Here is a 14,553-nt window from a genome sequence, read left to right as displayed (position 1 = left end):
GATTGGCTCATCGAGGGAGCAGAGGCCCCTTTCTCAAACAACCAGTCGTAGGCCAAGCATTGAAGCGGATCTATGTCGGGGCCTGTGTGGCGTTTGTTGATCCTCGTCAAACTCTTCCTATTCACTGGCTGGTTTCACTGTTTCATTGCTGACCAGTCACAGTCCTTAGTCGGTATTCCCGCCACTTTTACTCCCTAGGATAACTCGGGCTCGACCTGTCGCATGTTCCAGGTCCATATTCTGCCAATGTGTGCTGAGGTTATCTGTGAATCGGAGCCCCTGATTCGTTGAAATGGATCTGCAGGATCGTCTGCCTTCATACTCCATATGCACATGAAAAATCCCTTGCACCGATCTGTGGTCCCAGCGCTAAACCCCCTCTTTCGAAGAAATTAGGAAAAGTCCCGGAAATCAAGGTCGAAATGACCGGATTCCACATGATACGGGCCGTGTTAGAGGTGGAGAGCCTTGCTGGAATTCTACATATTGGTCCGACCCCCCTGTCTCATACTCCATCCACTGGACTGGACACAAGGAGAAACAGTCCTTTCTTCTATTTCGATCTTTCATTGTCGCCAGTCCTTTTGAATTTTTTTTTACCACAATCAACATTGTCTCATTTTCTTTGATCTTTGTTTTTGAGACAATCTCCATTGTATTGCCGTGGACAAATTTCCATCTTTGGCACTTTTTTTTTGGCAGTGACTGGATCACTAGCATTCCTTTCGTTGCCCGTCGACAACAGCCTTTAACAAACATCGCTCGCTGTTCTGTGAACATTTTTGCTTCTCGCTGCGCCCCATTGGACTGATAAATATCGACAAACGGCTTTTATTCCATGCTTTCTCTCTGATTTCTATACGTTAGATCTAGGCATGTCCTTTATTTGACACCAGCCACCCAACAGAAAACCCTTAACGGCTAAAGCCCTTCAATCCTTGCTTCTATCGTTTGGTCAAGCAACCTGGGGTTGTTTCGTTTGTTGTTCTACTCTTCGACAATATCTTCCGAGCCTTCTGTGGCGTCGGTCCAGATACCAACGATCCCCTTTTCAATACAGTCTTTTCCAGCGAGCTGGCCTCGCTAGACAACACATCAAACCCAACCTTAAGTACTCGACGTGCAGCGACTTTGGTGGGTCGTCATGCAATCTTTTCTTCTGGCAATGTCCCTCGCTGGACTGGCCAAGGCAACAGATATTGAACACATCGAAAAACGAGGTGGTGGTTACTCTGTCTACTATGAAGCCGTCAACGATGATTTGGCACGCTATACAATTCTCGCTCTCGGCTGTGCTGCTGCCGCATATTACATCTGGCAGCTCGTCTTCCGCTTCTCACGCCATCTTCGACGCCTAGCAAGCTTCAGCGATGACCGACAACGATACTTCGTCTCTACACACAATACCTTTGCCTGGATCAAGGAACATATCATCTATGCCGCATTGTTCCGCAGCCGACACAACCAAGAAATGCAGATTTCATCAGCTGTTAACATGGGTACATTGCCTAGCCGCTTCCATGCTTTCCTTATCACCGGGGTTATCGCCATGAACGTCACACTCTGCTGTGTGACATCTCCTTATGGATCCGAGCCAGACTCAATCGCTGGTGTTATTCGTAACCGCACCGGAACTATGGCAACCGTCAACCTGATCCCATTAGTCTTGATGGCAGGCCGTAGCAATCCTCTAATCGCTATGCTCCATGTGCCTTTCGATACATGGAATTTGCTCCACCGATGGCTCGGCCGCATCGTGGTGCTGGAAAGTCTTGCACATATCTTTGCCTGGGCTATCCCCAAAGCCCAAGAAAAAGGCTGGAAGGTTGTCGGAATGGCTCTGAGTGGAAGCAGCTTCCTGCTGACCGGCTTGATTGCTGGTTGTGCATTCACTGCGCTCTTGCTGCACTCGCCCTCGCCTATTCGCCATGCATTCTATGAGACATTCCTCCACCTACACATTGCCATTGCAGCTGTTTCCATGGGTTTCCTCTGGGTCCATCTCAACGGTCTGGTAGCACAAGCTTATCTGCTTGCCTCTATAATCCTCTGGGCCCTCGAACGAGCCACCCGCTTCCTCATCATCGTGTACCGCAACTGCGGCCGTGAGTCCACAACCGCAACCATTGAGGCCATGCCCGGTGACGCAATGCGCATTACCCTGCGCATGGCCCGTCCCTGGACCTTCCGTCCGGGCCAGCACATCTACCTCTACATTCCCGCCGTGGGCTTGTGGACCTCGCACCCGTTCTCCGTTGGCTGGAGCGAAACCGAAGACACCAACTCCGGCGAGAAGTCCCTCCCACTCACAAACAAAGACCCCCTCAGCGCGCCTACAAAAGAAACAATCTCTCTCCTCGTCCGTCGCCGCACCGGAATGACCGACAAGCTCTACCAGCGCGCTGCGAACTCTATGGGCTCACATATTACCCTCCGCGCCTTCGCTGAGGGCCCATACGGAAACATCCACACCATGGACTCATACGGCACTGTGATGCTTTTCGCCGGTGGAGTCGGTATCACCCATCACGTCCCCTTCGTCCGCCATCTGGTCGCCGGGTTCGCAGACGGCACCGTAGCGGCCCGCCGCGTCACACTCGTCTGGATCATCCAGTCCCCCGAACACCTGGAGTGGATCCGGCCCTGGATGACGAGTATCTTGGCGATGGATCGCCGCCGTGAAGTCTTGCGCATCATGCTCTTTGTCACGCGGCCGCGCAACACCAAGGAAATCCAAAGTCCCTCTGCAACCGTGCAGATGTTCCCTGGTCGTCCTAATATCGATACATTGGTCAGTATGGAGATTGAAAACCAAATCGGCGCTATGGGAGTTCTTGTCTGCGGCAATGGCGGTTTGAGCGATGACGTTCGCCGTGTTTGTCGGAAGAAACAGGCTCATTCTAGTGTTGATTATGTGGAAGAGAGTTTCTCTTGGTAACCTGATATATGTGGTAGATATACGTTGCTGTCTTTTTTTGGCGTATGAGCGTGTTTGTTACGATGGTAGCTATCGCTGTTTCATGTAGGGTTATACTGTTGTATATTCCTTTACTTCACTGTTCGGCTTTGCAGCTGGCTTTTTTTGTATACATCGAATTACCCTTTCTCTTCTGGCAGCGGTTTTCCTGTCATCATGAGTATCTATACACTTGTACATATTTGCAAAATGCAAGATTTGATCAAGATTTGTCTTTAAATTGTACATCAAGGATCACCAATAATGTAGCATTCCACGGAATTCAGATACTAATGTTGCCTTTCTTCAGGGCAAATCCTTGGGCATGTGGCAAACTGCTTGATGGACATCCCAAGTCCTGTTTACAGTCCGCCACCTCCACTTCACTCGCTGTAACAATAACACAGCTATATCTGACTTAACAGAAACAGCTGCTTATGCACAATAAAATGAACCAGCAGACATTGTATCCCCAGTACCTTTGTACTTCGCTCGTTGTGGGTACGGGCATAACATTCTATCATATGCCTTCCCATCTTCTGCAGAGTATTTCACCGGAAGACTTGTAGGAGCAGTGCCAGACTCGACCCAAGCGACAAGGCTGTCAAACATAGTGGAGGGATAACCTCCTTTGGTGCCAAAGCAGTGTCCCATCATTGGAGCTTCAAACAACTTATAGTACTCATGAACACTCGGGTCACCGGCAGTCACCGCTTCGTAGTATACCCTCGTACCGTTAGGAGGAATGACCTCGTCCATCTGCATCAAAAATCAGCATGTGTACTTCACAAACAGACGGTACAAAACACACCAAGCCATGATATGTGAGCATCTTGCCACCAGCGTCACGAAATTTGGACAGATCTGGGTTATTTGTTCCGAATACCGAATTCCATTTCTGGACAGACTTTCGAAAAATGTGGTCATATTTTTGATGTGTGATATTCCTCAGGGTGAAGTTCAAGTCGTGCTCGACAAATACCTGAGCCCATCGATTATACAGCTGACTGGAGACCGCAGTGCATGTCCCATTCGCACAGTTCGTATTTACCGGTCTATTTTCTCCTGTCAATGCAGTCCCAGGATTGAATCCATACCACATGAAGTTGCCTCGTGAGTCCCGCGCTCCCGTCCAGGTAGCATTGACAATTTTCGCGGTAGCAGACGAAATTCTCAACTGCGATCCAGTGTCGCTACAGTTGATCTGGGCTCCCACCAGAGTGAACGGATCAAAGACACATACATCCGGGTCTGAGATTACACCATCCACGACACCGTCAGCGCTGTCGCAAGCGGAGAGTGCAGCATCTGTCACAGCGTTGATCTCGCAAGGGTATGGGTATTCTTCGAGCTGGTCCATGACAAACTGAGGCCAGTATCCTCCAATGGAAAGTTGCGGCCAATTAATTGCTGGAGCAGAAGCAACAATGCCATCAAATGCTTCGGGATATTGCTGGGCGAGCGCCAGACCCTGTCGGCCGCCTTGCGAGCATCCGGTCCAATAGGAGTATCTGGGCTTCGATCCATATGCACTTTCGGCCAAGCTCTTTCCAATGACTGCTGCATCGCCGAGAGAAGCAACTCCGAAATTGTATATGGTGTCGTAGTCTGGTGTTCCGTTTTCCAGAAGGCCCCAGTCTGCCGGATCGTCGGTGGTATGGCCACCATCTGTTGAAATGGCGACATAGCCTTCGGCGACTGCTGCGAGCATCCCAAATTCTGTTATGGATGTGAGTCCAGCTGTGTAGCCGTTTCCTCCGATTCCTTGGAGTCGTTCGTTCCATGAGTCACTAGGTAGAAGGACGCCAACGTTGATGGTATCCTTCTTGGCGATGTGCTTGTAAGTCACTGTGACATTGCAGAAGTTGAGATTTTTAGCTGTCACTCCGCCGTGATTGTAGTAGTACCACTCGGGGATGTATTTGGATACATTTGAGACTTGGGAAGCTTGCAGTGAGAGCACTTCTGCACCTGGTATATGAGGATACGAAAAGGCCTGAGGCGAGCACAACGATGGAGGGAGGCTGGTCATGGCGTTGACTCCAGCACTTTGGAGAATAGACTCGGAGAAATAATTTGCTGCATATTTTGATTCGGAGAGGCAATACTTTAGATATGTCCTTGTTCTCGTTTGCTTCGTGAGTGGTACACGGTATACGCGTATTCGACGGATGACTGCTGCCTCCCCAGGAGTCCAAACAGTTGCATTTCTCCGTGATGATTCTGCATATCCAGAGATATTTATGGCACGGGATAGTGGATGTGAACTATACACACTCCACTCTGAGAGGCCAAAAGCTATACGCGTATTCGAACCCGAGGCCAAAGTGGGGCATGAGTCCGAGACCCTAAATTGGCCCTAAATTAAGGAGTGTTCTCAATTACGAGATATTGAATATCTATGAGAGAAAACATGCTTGATTGTGACAAGGTATGAAAGGAATAGTTGAATTGTCTGCGGGTAGATAGAAGTAATTGTTCTATATAACCAATAAGAAGTTGAACAGTCCATAAACAAAAGAACACCGAAAACTCCACGTAAAAAAACAGCCTATAAAGCCTCACTCCGAGCACAAGGAATTCAAACTTCAGAATAAGTGTGTGCAAGTGGTATGCTCCTCTCAGTGTCCACATCAAGTCTCATCTGGTCAGGATACCAAATGAAGAAGATGACCATAACAGCAGCCATTGGCACACTGTCAAAAGCATACAATGTCCACTCATGCATAAGAGGATAACCATCATTGTCCATAACATATTCAATGATCCGGAAAATAGAACGGACCAAAATGAGGGCACTGACAGCATATAGCATGTGTAACGATCGTTGCCATGGAATACCAGGCTTGAGGCACTCGGCTGTGGGTGTACGACGAAGACGCTTTGCGAAAATGATGGCGGTTACCCAGAACAGGGAAAATGAAATGAGTTGAATCGCCAAACCAGCAATAACGCAAACCTTTCCCCACTGGGGGTATCCCAGAACCGAGAGAGATGAGGAATTTCCCTGGACAATGAAGGACAACACGTCGCCCCAGACAAAGGTTTTTGTGAGGCGGGACACCCGAATGACAGAAAGGTGTTCTCCTTGAACTCGACGGATGACTCGACCGAGAGTCATGTAGATTGTTGCGGCGAAGAGCGTAGGACCCAGAAGAATGAACATGTTGGCGATAATGTACGGACCCATTGTAGTTGTATTATTGTGTGCAATGCAGCGGCCAATGTAACCTATGATCTCGACTGTATTGCAACGTAGATTAGTGTCTAGGATTCAAGGAACACAAGGGTAAGCTTAAAAGGGGAAGAGAGTCGACATACACAAGCCACCCAGGGCAAATGCTATACAAAACCATGTCCTAGTTTTGAAAAGTTTCCAAGAAACAAGAGTTGTCAGGGCAATGAATATCAGCATGAAAATGACCGCCGCTGGTATCGAAGGGGCATAGTTCCAAAATTTGTATGAACGAGCGGCGAGTTGAGACATGTTTGGCAATATGGGCCCGTGAAGAAAGAAGGAGAGATATTGTGAGTTGAGGAGACCTAATCAAAGGACTCGGAGTCTTTATAAGTCGTCCTTGGGACATTCTATAGAATCTTTTTTTTTTTTTTTTTTTTTTACTTTTTAGGCTTATAGATCGGGGGGCGGATACGCGTATAGAAAGAACCCACCACGAAGTAGGGTTAGCCAGTCATGGTCTTGGAGGTGCAATCTTTGAGTTAGTCTTAAAAAGCGGATTAGGTACCCAGGTATTCATGTCAATTTGAACCATCGAAGCTTGAATATAGCATTTCTTCTTTTTCGTCCGCAGTGAGGCGTTTGTTTCTGCGCTATGCTACTCTTCGTAATTAGCCGATATACACGTGTAAGGGAAATATTAAATCAATTAAACCCTCTGATCGATGAGTTATTTATGAATATCAATTGTCTTTGAATCAGAGTAGATTTGGGGGAAACATTCAAGTTGAAATAGCGATCTATACGACGATACACAATATTTGATAGGTGTGGGTGGGTAAAATTCGACTGTCATGAGCTCAGAGAATGTACCTATGTGGATATAGACACCTGAGGTATGGTGCAAAGTCCTTGTAATGTAGTATATCTTCAGCTTAGGGTCACCAGCATTGGTCCCTATAGTGTCTGGTTCTAGGCTTTCATTTCTCTTCTTCTCTATTCAAGTCGCCGTTCGTTTCTCACACGCGGTATTACTTTTTATGTCTATATGTCCAATGCAAGGCTACAATCCACCAACAGCATTCCTACTAGGGTTTGAAAAACGTGAGCACACGCTTCACGGGTCTAAACAGATAATTCATGGAGCTCAACGGCTGATGGACCGGGCCAGGCACGAAACCCAGGGAGTTTGTTGTTGTACAAGTTGATGGTAATATTATTCGGAAATGGGGTCGGCCTTTCAAACATGTTTCCAGGCGAACCATTGATTGTATCATTCCCAACGTAAGTGATATCCATATCGTAATCGTAGTGGCGCATGAGAATATGGCATTCTTTGTCCCCCTGGAGATGCAGCTCGAGGCCTTGCTTGCGCCTAAGCTAAGATGATCTCACGAGCCTTATGGTTGACGGATTTCAACGTATTTTGGCCTGAATGGGATCAAATACGTCGAGATAGAAGTCCACGGTCAGGCAATCGCGGCCAGGGTGTTTGGGATCTGGCAAGACTCGGCGGCACCACGCGTTCGGTTTGTATGGGAACAAGGCCGGGGTGTCTTTCTGGGGCAATGCTCCAAGCTATGTCTTGATACGTAGCTCGGGGGTAGGAATCGGAAGAGAGAGAACGTTATCGGAGGTACTGCCATAATCATTCGAGTCGCACTGGCAGTGGTAACATGAGAGAGAGGTAATTAGATAACGGAGAGAAGAAAATATGGGTAGAATTGAAAAGCGAAGAACGAGTGCACCTTCGGATACTCGGACATAAATTGTAGAGAACTTTTCAGGAAGATGCCAGTAGGTAAATCGAGTCGGTATTATTGATGCCTAGGACTGCCAGGCCACGATTGCCCTTTCCTCATTTGGGTTGAGATTATATAGGACACTATCTGCGGGTGGAAGATGTGCTTTTTAGTTTTATTTTCAACATATGTCTATATATAGTAATGAACGTCATCAAATCTACACCTATACGAACAAAGGAAGAAAAAGGAGGATAAAAAGACGATGATGAATCTACCTGTTGCCATCAAGCTCTTTGCATGCTCTACGAGGACAAAGAGAGTTGACTCAGTGCATTTAATAGCTCTGAGGATACTGAGGTCGCCCACTGAGCATAAAGCAATGTGTGCCCTGCTACCTGAGTGTAGCATAACTGGTTATATAGGTACCCATTCTGGGTACTGCAGGTCAACTTATTGGTTACTACGAGGGGGCATATCTCAGGATCGCATCCACACACATAGTGCAAGCTAGTCTAAAGATTTATCTAGGTCCTTGAGCTCTGCAATAAGAATACTTATATCTAGGATTGTCGCTGCCAGTTATTTGCTGGAAGACGGATGATGTCGTTAGTGAAACCATTGTGGAAAAAAAAAAGTAAGCAAAAGGTGAGTTAAAAGTGAGAGACAAGTGAGAGATCCTAGGTTTTAAATAAATGAGATGAGGCTAGGAACTTTGATGGGGTATAGTTCGGTGATAGGGTTCATATAGTGATCAATATATAGTAGTAAACCGCCGTAAAATGTAAATTTCTATTAAATAGATTGTTTCGTTTTATGAACCCCCGAGCCGATTTGTTCCGCTGGCATAGGCTGTCGATTTGCAATACACCGTATAGAGAGGTGTAAAAATTGGTCTAGATCCAGGCCAAATCCAAGTATGGGGGCATCGAATGGGTGTTACGACCTAGGTGAGCGCTGTGTCTGAATCATAACTGATTGATAATCCGTGACTTCTGCTGGGACGTTAGATTTGAAACCATAAATGCCGATGTCGTGATAAGTCCAGCTATGCACAACAGGGGATACGCCTTCATTCTAGGTCTTAGTAGAATTCTAGTGCATCGCATGAAAAACAGGAAGTCTTCAAAGCCAAAATCTTGGAAAGTCTGAATAGGTTCGTCGCGGAGACAATTGTCAGCAAGAGTATAGACCGAAGACATAGGACCGAAGCCAGAGGACAAGGTTTATTCCCTGAATTACGGCAGTTTTGACCGCCAATGCGCCACAACGGTTTTTGCCAGCGGTAAAATTAGTCATATATTAAATACTGCACTATATACGGAATCCCCTAGGATCAATTCACCTTATTAACATGTTGAGTTTCACTATAAACGTATCTTATCCTGAACACTACGTTAAGGTGTAATTCTGGATTAGATATCGAATATAAGTCTTGTATGACTACAGGGTGTTTAGGGAGAATATATAGAGGAAATTGTACCTATGTAATTACCAGATAAGATTGCTACCTACTTAGCTTGCTAGATTTAAATTCCTAGTGAAATTGCTGAACAAAATTGCTAAACAAAATTACTAGGTTAAATTGCTGGGTGGAATTGTTGGGTAGAATTGCTAGGTTGAATTGCTAGGGTGGAGTTGTTGGGTAGATTTATTAGTCGAATTGCCAGGTGAAATTGCTAGGTGGAATTGCTGCCGTGCCTGGAATCCCCCGGGGCTCGGGGAGTTGGAACTTTCGGCCTTGGAAGTTCCACGAGCTTATAAATCCGCAAAGTGGGGTCCACGGGTGTCCCTGCCGAAGACTACTTAAACCATCTGATCTATCAATTCAATCCATCTTCACTCATTCTCTTTTACCTGCTTTGCCAAAATGACTCAACCAAATATTACCCTATATACGGCTCAGACCCCTAATGGCATTAAGATCTCTATAGCGCTAGAGGAGCTTGGGTACAGTAGTTTACCCCGCATCTCAAAGCTTGGTACTAACAGATTGTAGTCTGCCATACAAGGTCGAGAAGATTGACATCTCGAAAAACACTCAAAAGGAAGAGTATGTGCTTGCTCGCCCAACAAAGACATCCACACAAATAGACCTAACCACCGTATAGCTGGTTCCTAAAGATCAACCCTAATGGCCGCATCCCTGCCTTGACGGACACCTTCACCGACGGCAAGGATATCCGTCTATTTGAGTCTGGTAGCATCTTGGAATACCTGGCGGAACAGTACGACACAGATCACAAGATCTCATTCCCCAAAGGCACGCGGGATTACTACGAGATGAAGAGCTGGCTGTACTTCCAGAATGCAGGCGTAGGACCCATGCAAGGCCAGGCCAACCACTTCTCACGATACGCGCCCGAGCACATTGAGTACGGTGTGAAACGATACGTCAATGAATCGCGTCGGTTGTATGGTGTGTTGGACAAGCACCTCGCAGAGTCCAAGTCTGGTTATATTGTCGGTGATCACGTCTCTCTTGCTGATATCGCCCACTGGGGGTGGATTTCCGCTGCAGGATGGGCCGGTATTGATATCGATGACTTCCCAAATCTCAAGGCTTGGGAGGAGCGTATGCTACAGCGACCGGGTACTGAGAAAGGTCGTCACGTTCCTTCCCCTCATACCATTAAAGAGCTCATTAAGGACAAGGAAGCTACGGAGAAGATGGCTGCTGAATCTAGGGCTTGGATTCAACAGGGGATGCAGGCCGATGCCAAGCGTAAAGATTAAATGAACCGCGGCTGAGAAGACCTCAGGACTTTGATGACAATTGGAATGACAGAGCAGTTAATTTGAAATGAGATTCGAATCAAGAGACTCGTATACTTCACATTCGAAGTAACACAATTTGGTTCATATATACAACCAGGTATCCACCAACCATAAGATAGAGTCAAATCGTGATTGTCGAAACAATTTATTCTTGCAAGCCACACTTCATACCTGCCAGGACAGCTTGGGTAAGAATTGGTCCTGATTCATGCACGTCTCCGATATTACTAAGTACGGTATTCTTTCAGATGCCTACAATCAATTGAATACAGACAAAGGTTTAAGTGACAAAGGGGTAGGTGATTGATATTAATGCCAAAAAGAAGCAAAGCGGCGTGCATGCATTAGCCCAAGCGGCCCTCGTAGGGTATGCCCGTCTCCTTAGTAGACTTCCGCACCGGTCCATAAAGCCCAAAGCCCAACCCGGCCCAACCCGTCAATGGGTTGGCTGGGTTTTGGGCACGGCCTCCGGTCCCATCGATGGGCTTTGGGCCCGGGGCGAAAGCCCACTGGGCTTTGATAAGCGCCCAGTGGCTCCAAGCAATACAAATATGCCAAGAAATAGAGATACCAAGTAAAGCTGAACCCCCTTTTGGGGTGTTTTTTTTCCATGACCCTATATTTAGTACTGTTTCTCACTATTATACCTAAGGTAATACTCTATGGTTATATCTCTATATCACGTTTAAGAACGCGAAAAACTACGTTGATTTAGATAATCTAAAAATTACAGAGGTTCTCTAGAAAGTGATGGTACTTCGGTCTAAATCCTAATTGTAAATCTAAGATTAAATGTCAAAACCAGCACTTTCCACGATTATGAATTGAGATTCTACATTTGAACTTAATACGACCGGTAGAAGGTCGTAATACAGTGATTACAGAGGCCGATTTGTCAGTGCTGAGATGGGCTTTAATGGGGGCCCTAGAGTTGGACCGGGTTTCGAGGTTTAGGCCCATAGCCCACTACGGGTTGGGCTTTGGGCCTGGGATGGGGGTCATTCGTGGGCTTTGTGCACTCCTTAGCCGCCTTGCTTCGGATATAGATATATCCGAGTACATCCGTAGAGCCGTGAATAGCCACCGCCTACTAAATAAAGATTTTGTTATAGTCACGTGTTAATGCTCGCCTCTTGGACACCCGTAGATGCTTTCTTTCATCGCTTTCCACTCATATCACTAACCTTTACCTATTCCTTATCCAAAGCAGCAGTCATGGCCTGGCGCAACCAAGGAATAACTGGCTCCAACAACATCCCGCTTGGTCGGCGACGCATGGGCGGTGAGGAAGGAGAGGATGAAAGTCGCACTGCGACCCCTTCCATGCCCTCTTCGTCTATGGGCCCCGATGGTCCCAAGCGTGGGCGTAGTCCTGTCCGAGGTATGTTTCTGTCTTTTTTTCCAAAGTAAAAGGGTTGGAAATATGTTAAGACTGACTTCCATTTCAAAGCCGATCCAGCTCCCCTGAACGCCGAGGGCGATGGCAAGAGACGCAAGAAGCGTAACCGCTGGGGTGACCAGCAAGAAAATAAGGCTGCGGGTCTTATGGGTCTGCCGACTATGATCATGGCGAACTTTACTAGCGAGCAGCTTGAAGCTTACACACTTCACCTTCGTATTGAGGAAATCAGCCAGAAGCTTCGGATCAACGATGTGGTCCCTGCCGATGGTGACAGGTATGCGCTCCTGTCCTTTGGTATTTACACTTTCTTGTATACTAATTGTGATATTAGATCTCCCTCTCCACCACCCCAGTACGACAACTTCGGAAGACGTGTGAACACCCGCGAGTACCGTTACCGCAAGCGTCTCGAGGATGAACGTCATAAACTGGTCGAGAAGGCCATCAAGACCATTCCTAACTACAACCCGCCTTCTGACTACAGACGCCCAACCAAGACCCAGGAGAAGGTCTACGTCCCCGTGAATGACTATCCAGAGATTAACTTCAGTATGATAACTAACCCTCTAACTCCTAACCATTCTTCCATTGCGTCTATCACGAGTCCCTACTCGACTCGAGCTGACAAGACATACTACCTTGGATGTCCTCAGCTTGTTTCTTGCTAAACCGTGGTGCCTGATGCTGCACATATCTTAAAAAAATTACAGGATCACTAACACTCAGCTTTTGCTATCTTTACAGTTGGCTTACTCATAGGACCTCGTGGAAACACCTTGAAAAAGATGGAGACCGAGTCCGGTGCTAAGATTGCCATTCGAGGCAAAGGCTCCGTCAAAGAAGGAAAGGGTCGATCTGATGCAGCTCACGGTAGCAACCAGGAAGAAGACCTGCACTGTTTGATTATGGCGGACACCGAAGAAAAAGTTAACAAGGCTAAGAAGCTTGTCCATAATGTCATTGAAACAGTAAGTTCCTATATCTCATTTTGTGTGTCAAAGAACTGGTATTGACAATTTTTCAGGCCGCATCCATCCCCGAGGGCCAGAACGAACTCAAGCGCAATCAACTTCGTGAGCTGGCTGCTCTTAACGGTACTCTTCGTGACGACGAGAACCAGGCTTGCCAGAACTGTAAGTGAACACCTTTCAAATGACTTGGTTGCGCAATCGATTCTAACTGAATATATCAGGTGGTCAAATCGGACACCGCAAGTATGACTGCCCTGAGCAGCGTAACTTCACTGCGAACATCATCTGTCGTGTCTGTGGCAATGCTGGCCATATGGCTCGCGATTGTCCTGATCGCCAGAGAGGCAGTGACTGGCGCAATGCCGGTGCGGATAGACGTGGCGATCGTGCTGTCGGCACTGGTGATGCCGTGGATCGCGAGATGGAGGTAAGTAATTTCTGCTCAATGACTGCTTCATCCTACACTATACTCACATCTCACTTAGCAATTGATGAACGAGTTGTCTGGTGGTGCTCCTGGCGAATATGAACCCCGTCGCATTGAAGCCGGTCCAGGTGGCGGTAATGGCCATCCTGATGACCGTGATGCGAAGCCTTGGCAGCAGCGTGGCCCGCCACCCCAAAGTGATGTGGCTCCATGGCAGCAACGCCGTGAGCATCGCCCTCGTGACGACTATGGATCCCGCGACAACTATGGATCTCGCGATCATCAAGGATCTCGTGACGACTATGGATCTCGCAATCAGGGTGGTCCTGCCCCTTGGGCTGCCCAGAGCCAGCACCAAGCTCCACCCCAAAACCGCGACTACGGTTACGGATCTCAAAGTGGTTATGCTGCTCCTGGCACTGCTCCAAATGCTGCTCCTTGGCAACAGCCGGCTCCTCCCGGTGGACAGCAGCCTGTCTATGGTGGATACGGTGGATATGGCGGATATGCGGCTTACCCTCCTGGCATGGGAGCTCCTGGTGCTGCCCCTCCTGGTATGGGCGCGCCTCCTCCCCCTCCTGGTATGGCTCCGATGTACCCCGGAGGTGCTGGCAGTCCTCCTCCTCCTCCCCCTCCCCCCGGAGATGCCCCGCCCCCACCGCCTCCAAGCGACCTGCCTCCCCCCCCCCCACCTCCCCAGTGAGGGACTCGGCTCCTAGCGAAAAAGTGATCTCGTTGATATCGTTTGCCTATGCGTGAAGAAACTGGCTATGGGGACTTTAAAAGACAATCCAGCCAGGAATGTTTTCAAATACCCACGGCTTGCTAACAATTGTTCTAAAAACTCCATTAGTTTTTTCTATGCGGTTTGAATAATAAGTCTAATCATTTCTAGATCATCTTATCTGGAATTGTTGTATTTGCCTCGTACACTCATAGATGACCGTAGCGGCCTAACTTGGAGGTTTCGGGCCCCACTTAACAGGTCTTGGCTTCATCAGCTCGAACATTTCTCCGCAAACTCAAGCTCTGCTCTGTTCAATTATGTTCTGACTGTCGCTCTCCTGTATTTCTTTGCATATCAATGCACTTATCTCGC

The 14,553-nt window shown here is 47.6% G+C and overlaps 5 protein-coding genes across 5 annotated transcripts; 3 read left to right on the top strand and 2 right to left on the bottom strand.

Moving 5' to 3' along the window:
• Nucleotides 1-1,165: 1,165 nt before the first annotated feature.
• Nucleotides 1,166-2,938, top strand: N7500_005427 (ferric reductase family protein; the record flags this gene model as incomplete). Its single annotated transcript, XM_056676572.1, has 1 exon — nucleotides 1,166-2,938. One exon carries the CDS (start codon nucleotides 1,166-1,168, stop codon nucleotides 2,936-2,938), a length of 1,773 nt encoding a protein of 590 aa, XP_056531572.1.
• Nucleotides 2,939-3,391: 453 nt separating this feature from the next.
• N7500_005426 (uncharacterized protein) lies at nucleotides 3,392-4,988 on the bottom strand (the record flags this gene model as incomplete). The annotated part of the gene is made up of 2 exons (XM_056676571.1): nucleotides 3,392-3,715; nucleotides 3,768-4,988. The coding sequence occupies 2 exons, from the start codon at nucleotides 4,986-4,988 to the stop codon at nucleotides 3,392-3,394; spliced, it is 1,545 nt and encodes a 514-aa protein (XP_056531571.1).
• A 549-nt stretch (nucleotides 4,989-5,537) lies between these two features.
• N7500_005425 (RTA1 domain-containing protein) lies at nucleotides 5,538-6,122 on the bottom strand (the record flags this gene model as incomplete). Its single annotated transcript, XM_056676570.1, has 1 exon — nucleotides 5,538-6,122. The coding sequence occupies one exon, from the start codon at nucleotides 6,120-6,122 to the stop codon at nucleotides 5,538-5,540; it is 585 nt and encodes a 194-aa protein (XP_056531570.1).
• A 3,624-nt stretch (nucleotides 6,123-9,746) lies between these two features.
• On the top strand, nucleotides 9,747-10,612 carry N7500_005424 (glutathione S-transferase family protein; the record flags this gene model as incomplete). The annotated part of the gene is made up of 3 exons (XM_056676569.1): nucleotides 9,747-9,826; nucleotides 9,876-9,929; nucleotides 9,988-10,612. The coding sequence occupies 3 exons, from the start codon at nucleotides 9,747-9,749 to the stop codon at nucleotides 10,610-10,612; spliced, it is 759 nt and encodes a 252-aa protein (XP_056531569.1).
• A 1,257-nt stretch (nucleotides 10,613-11,869) lies between these two features.
• Nucleotides 11,870-14,157, top strand: bbp (putative zinc knuckle transcription factor/splicing factor MSL5/ZFM1; the record flags this gene model as incomplete). The annotated part of the gene is made up of 7 exons (XM_056676568.1): nucleotides 11,870-12,035; nucleotides 12,105-12,330; nucleotides 12,388-12,605; nucleotides 12,801-13,024; nucleotides 13,081-13,189; nucleotides 13,249-13,454; nucleotides 13,513-14,157. The coding sequence occupies 7 exons, from the start codon at nucleotides 11,870-11,872 to the stop codon at nucleotides 14,155-14,157; spliced, it is 1,794 nt and encodes a 597-aa protein (XP_056531568.1).
• Between the last annotated feature and the right edge of the window lie 396 nt (nucleotides 14,158-14,553).

Source organism: Penicillium coprophilum (assembly GCF_028826855.1).
Source record: "Penicillium coprophilum strain IBT 35676 chromosome Unknown utg000004l_segment0_segment0, whole genome shotgun sequence".
NCBI classification, from domain to species: domain Eukaryota; kingdom Fungi; phylum Ascomycota; class Eurotiomycetes; order Eurotiales; family Aspergillaceae; genus Penicillium; species Penicillium coprophilum.
This window is presented reverse-complemented; position numbering and strand designations above follow the sequence as displayed.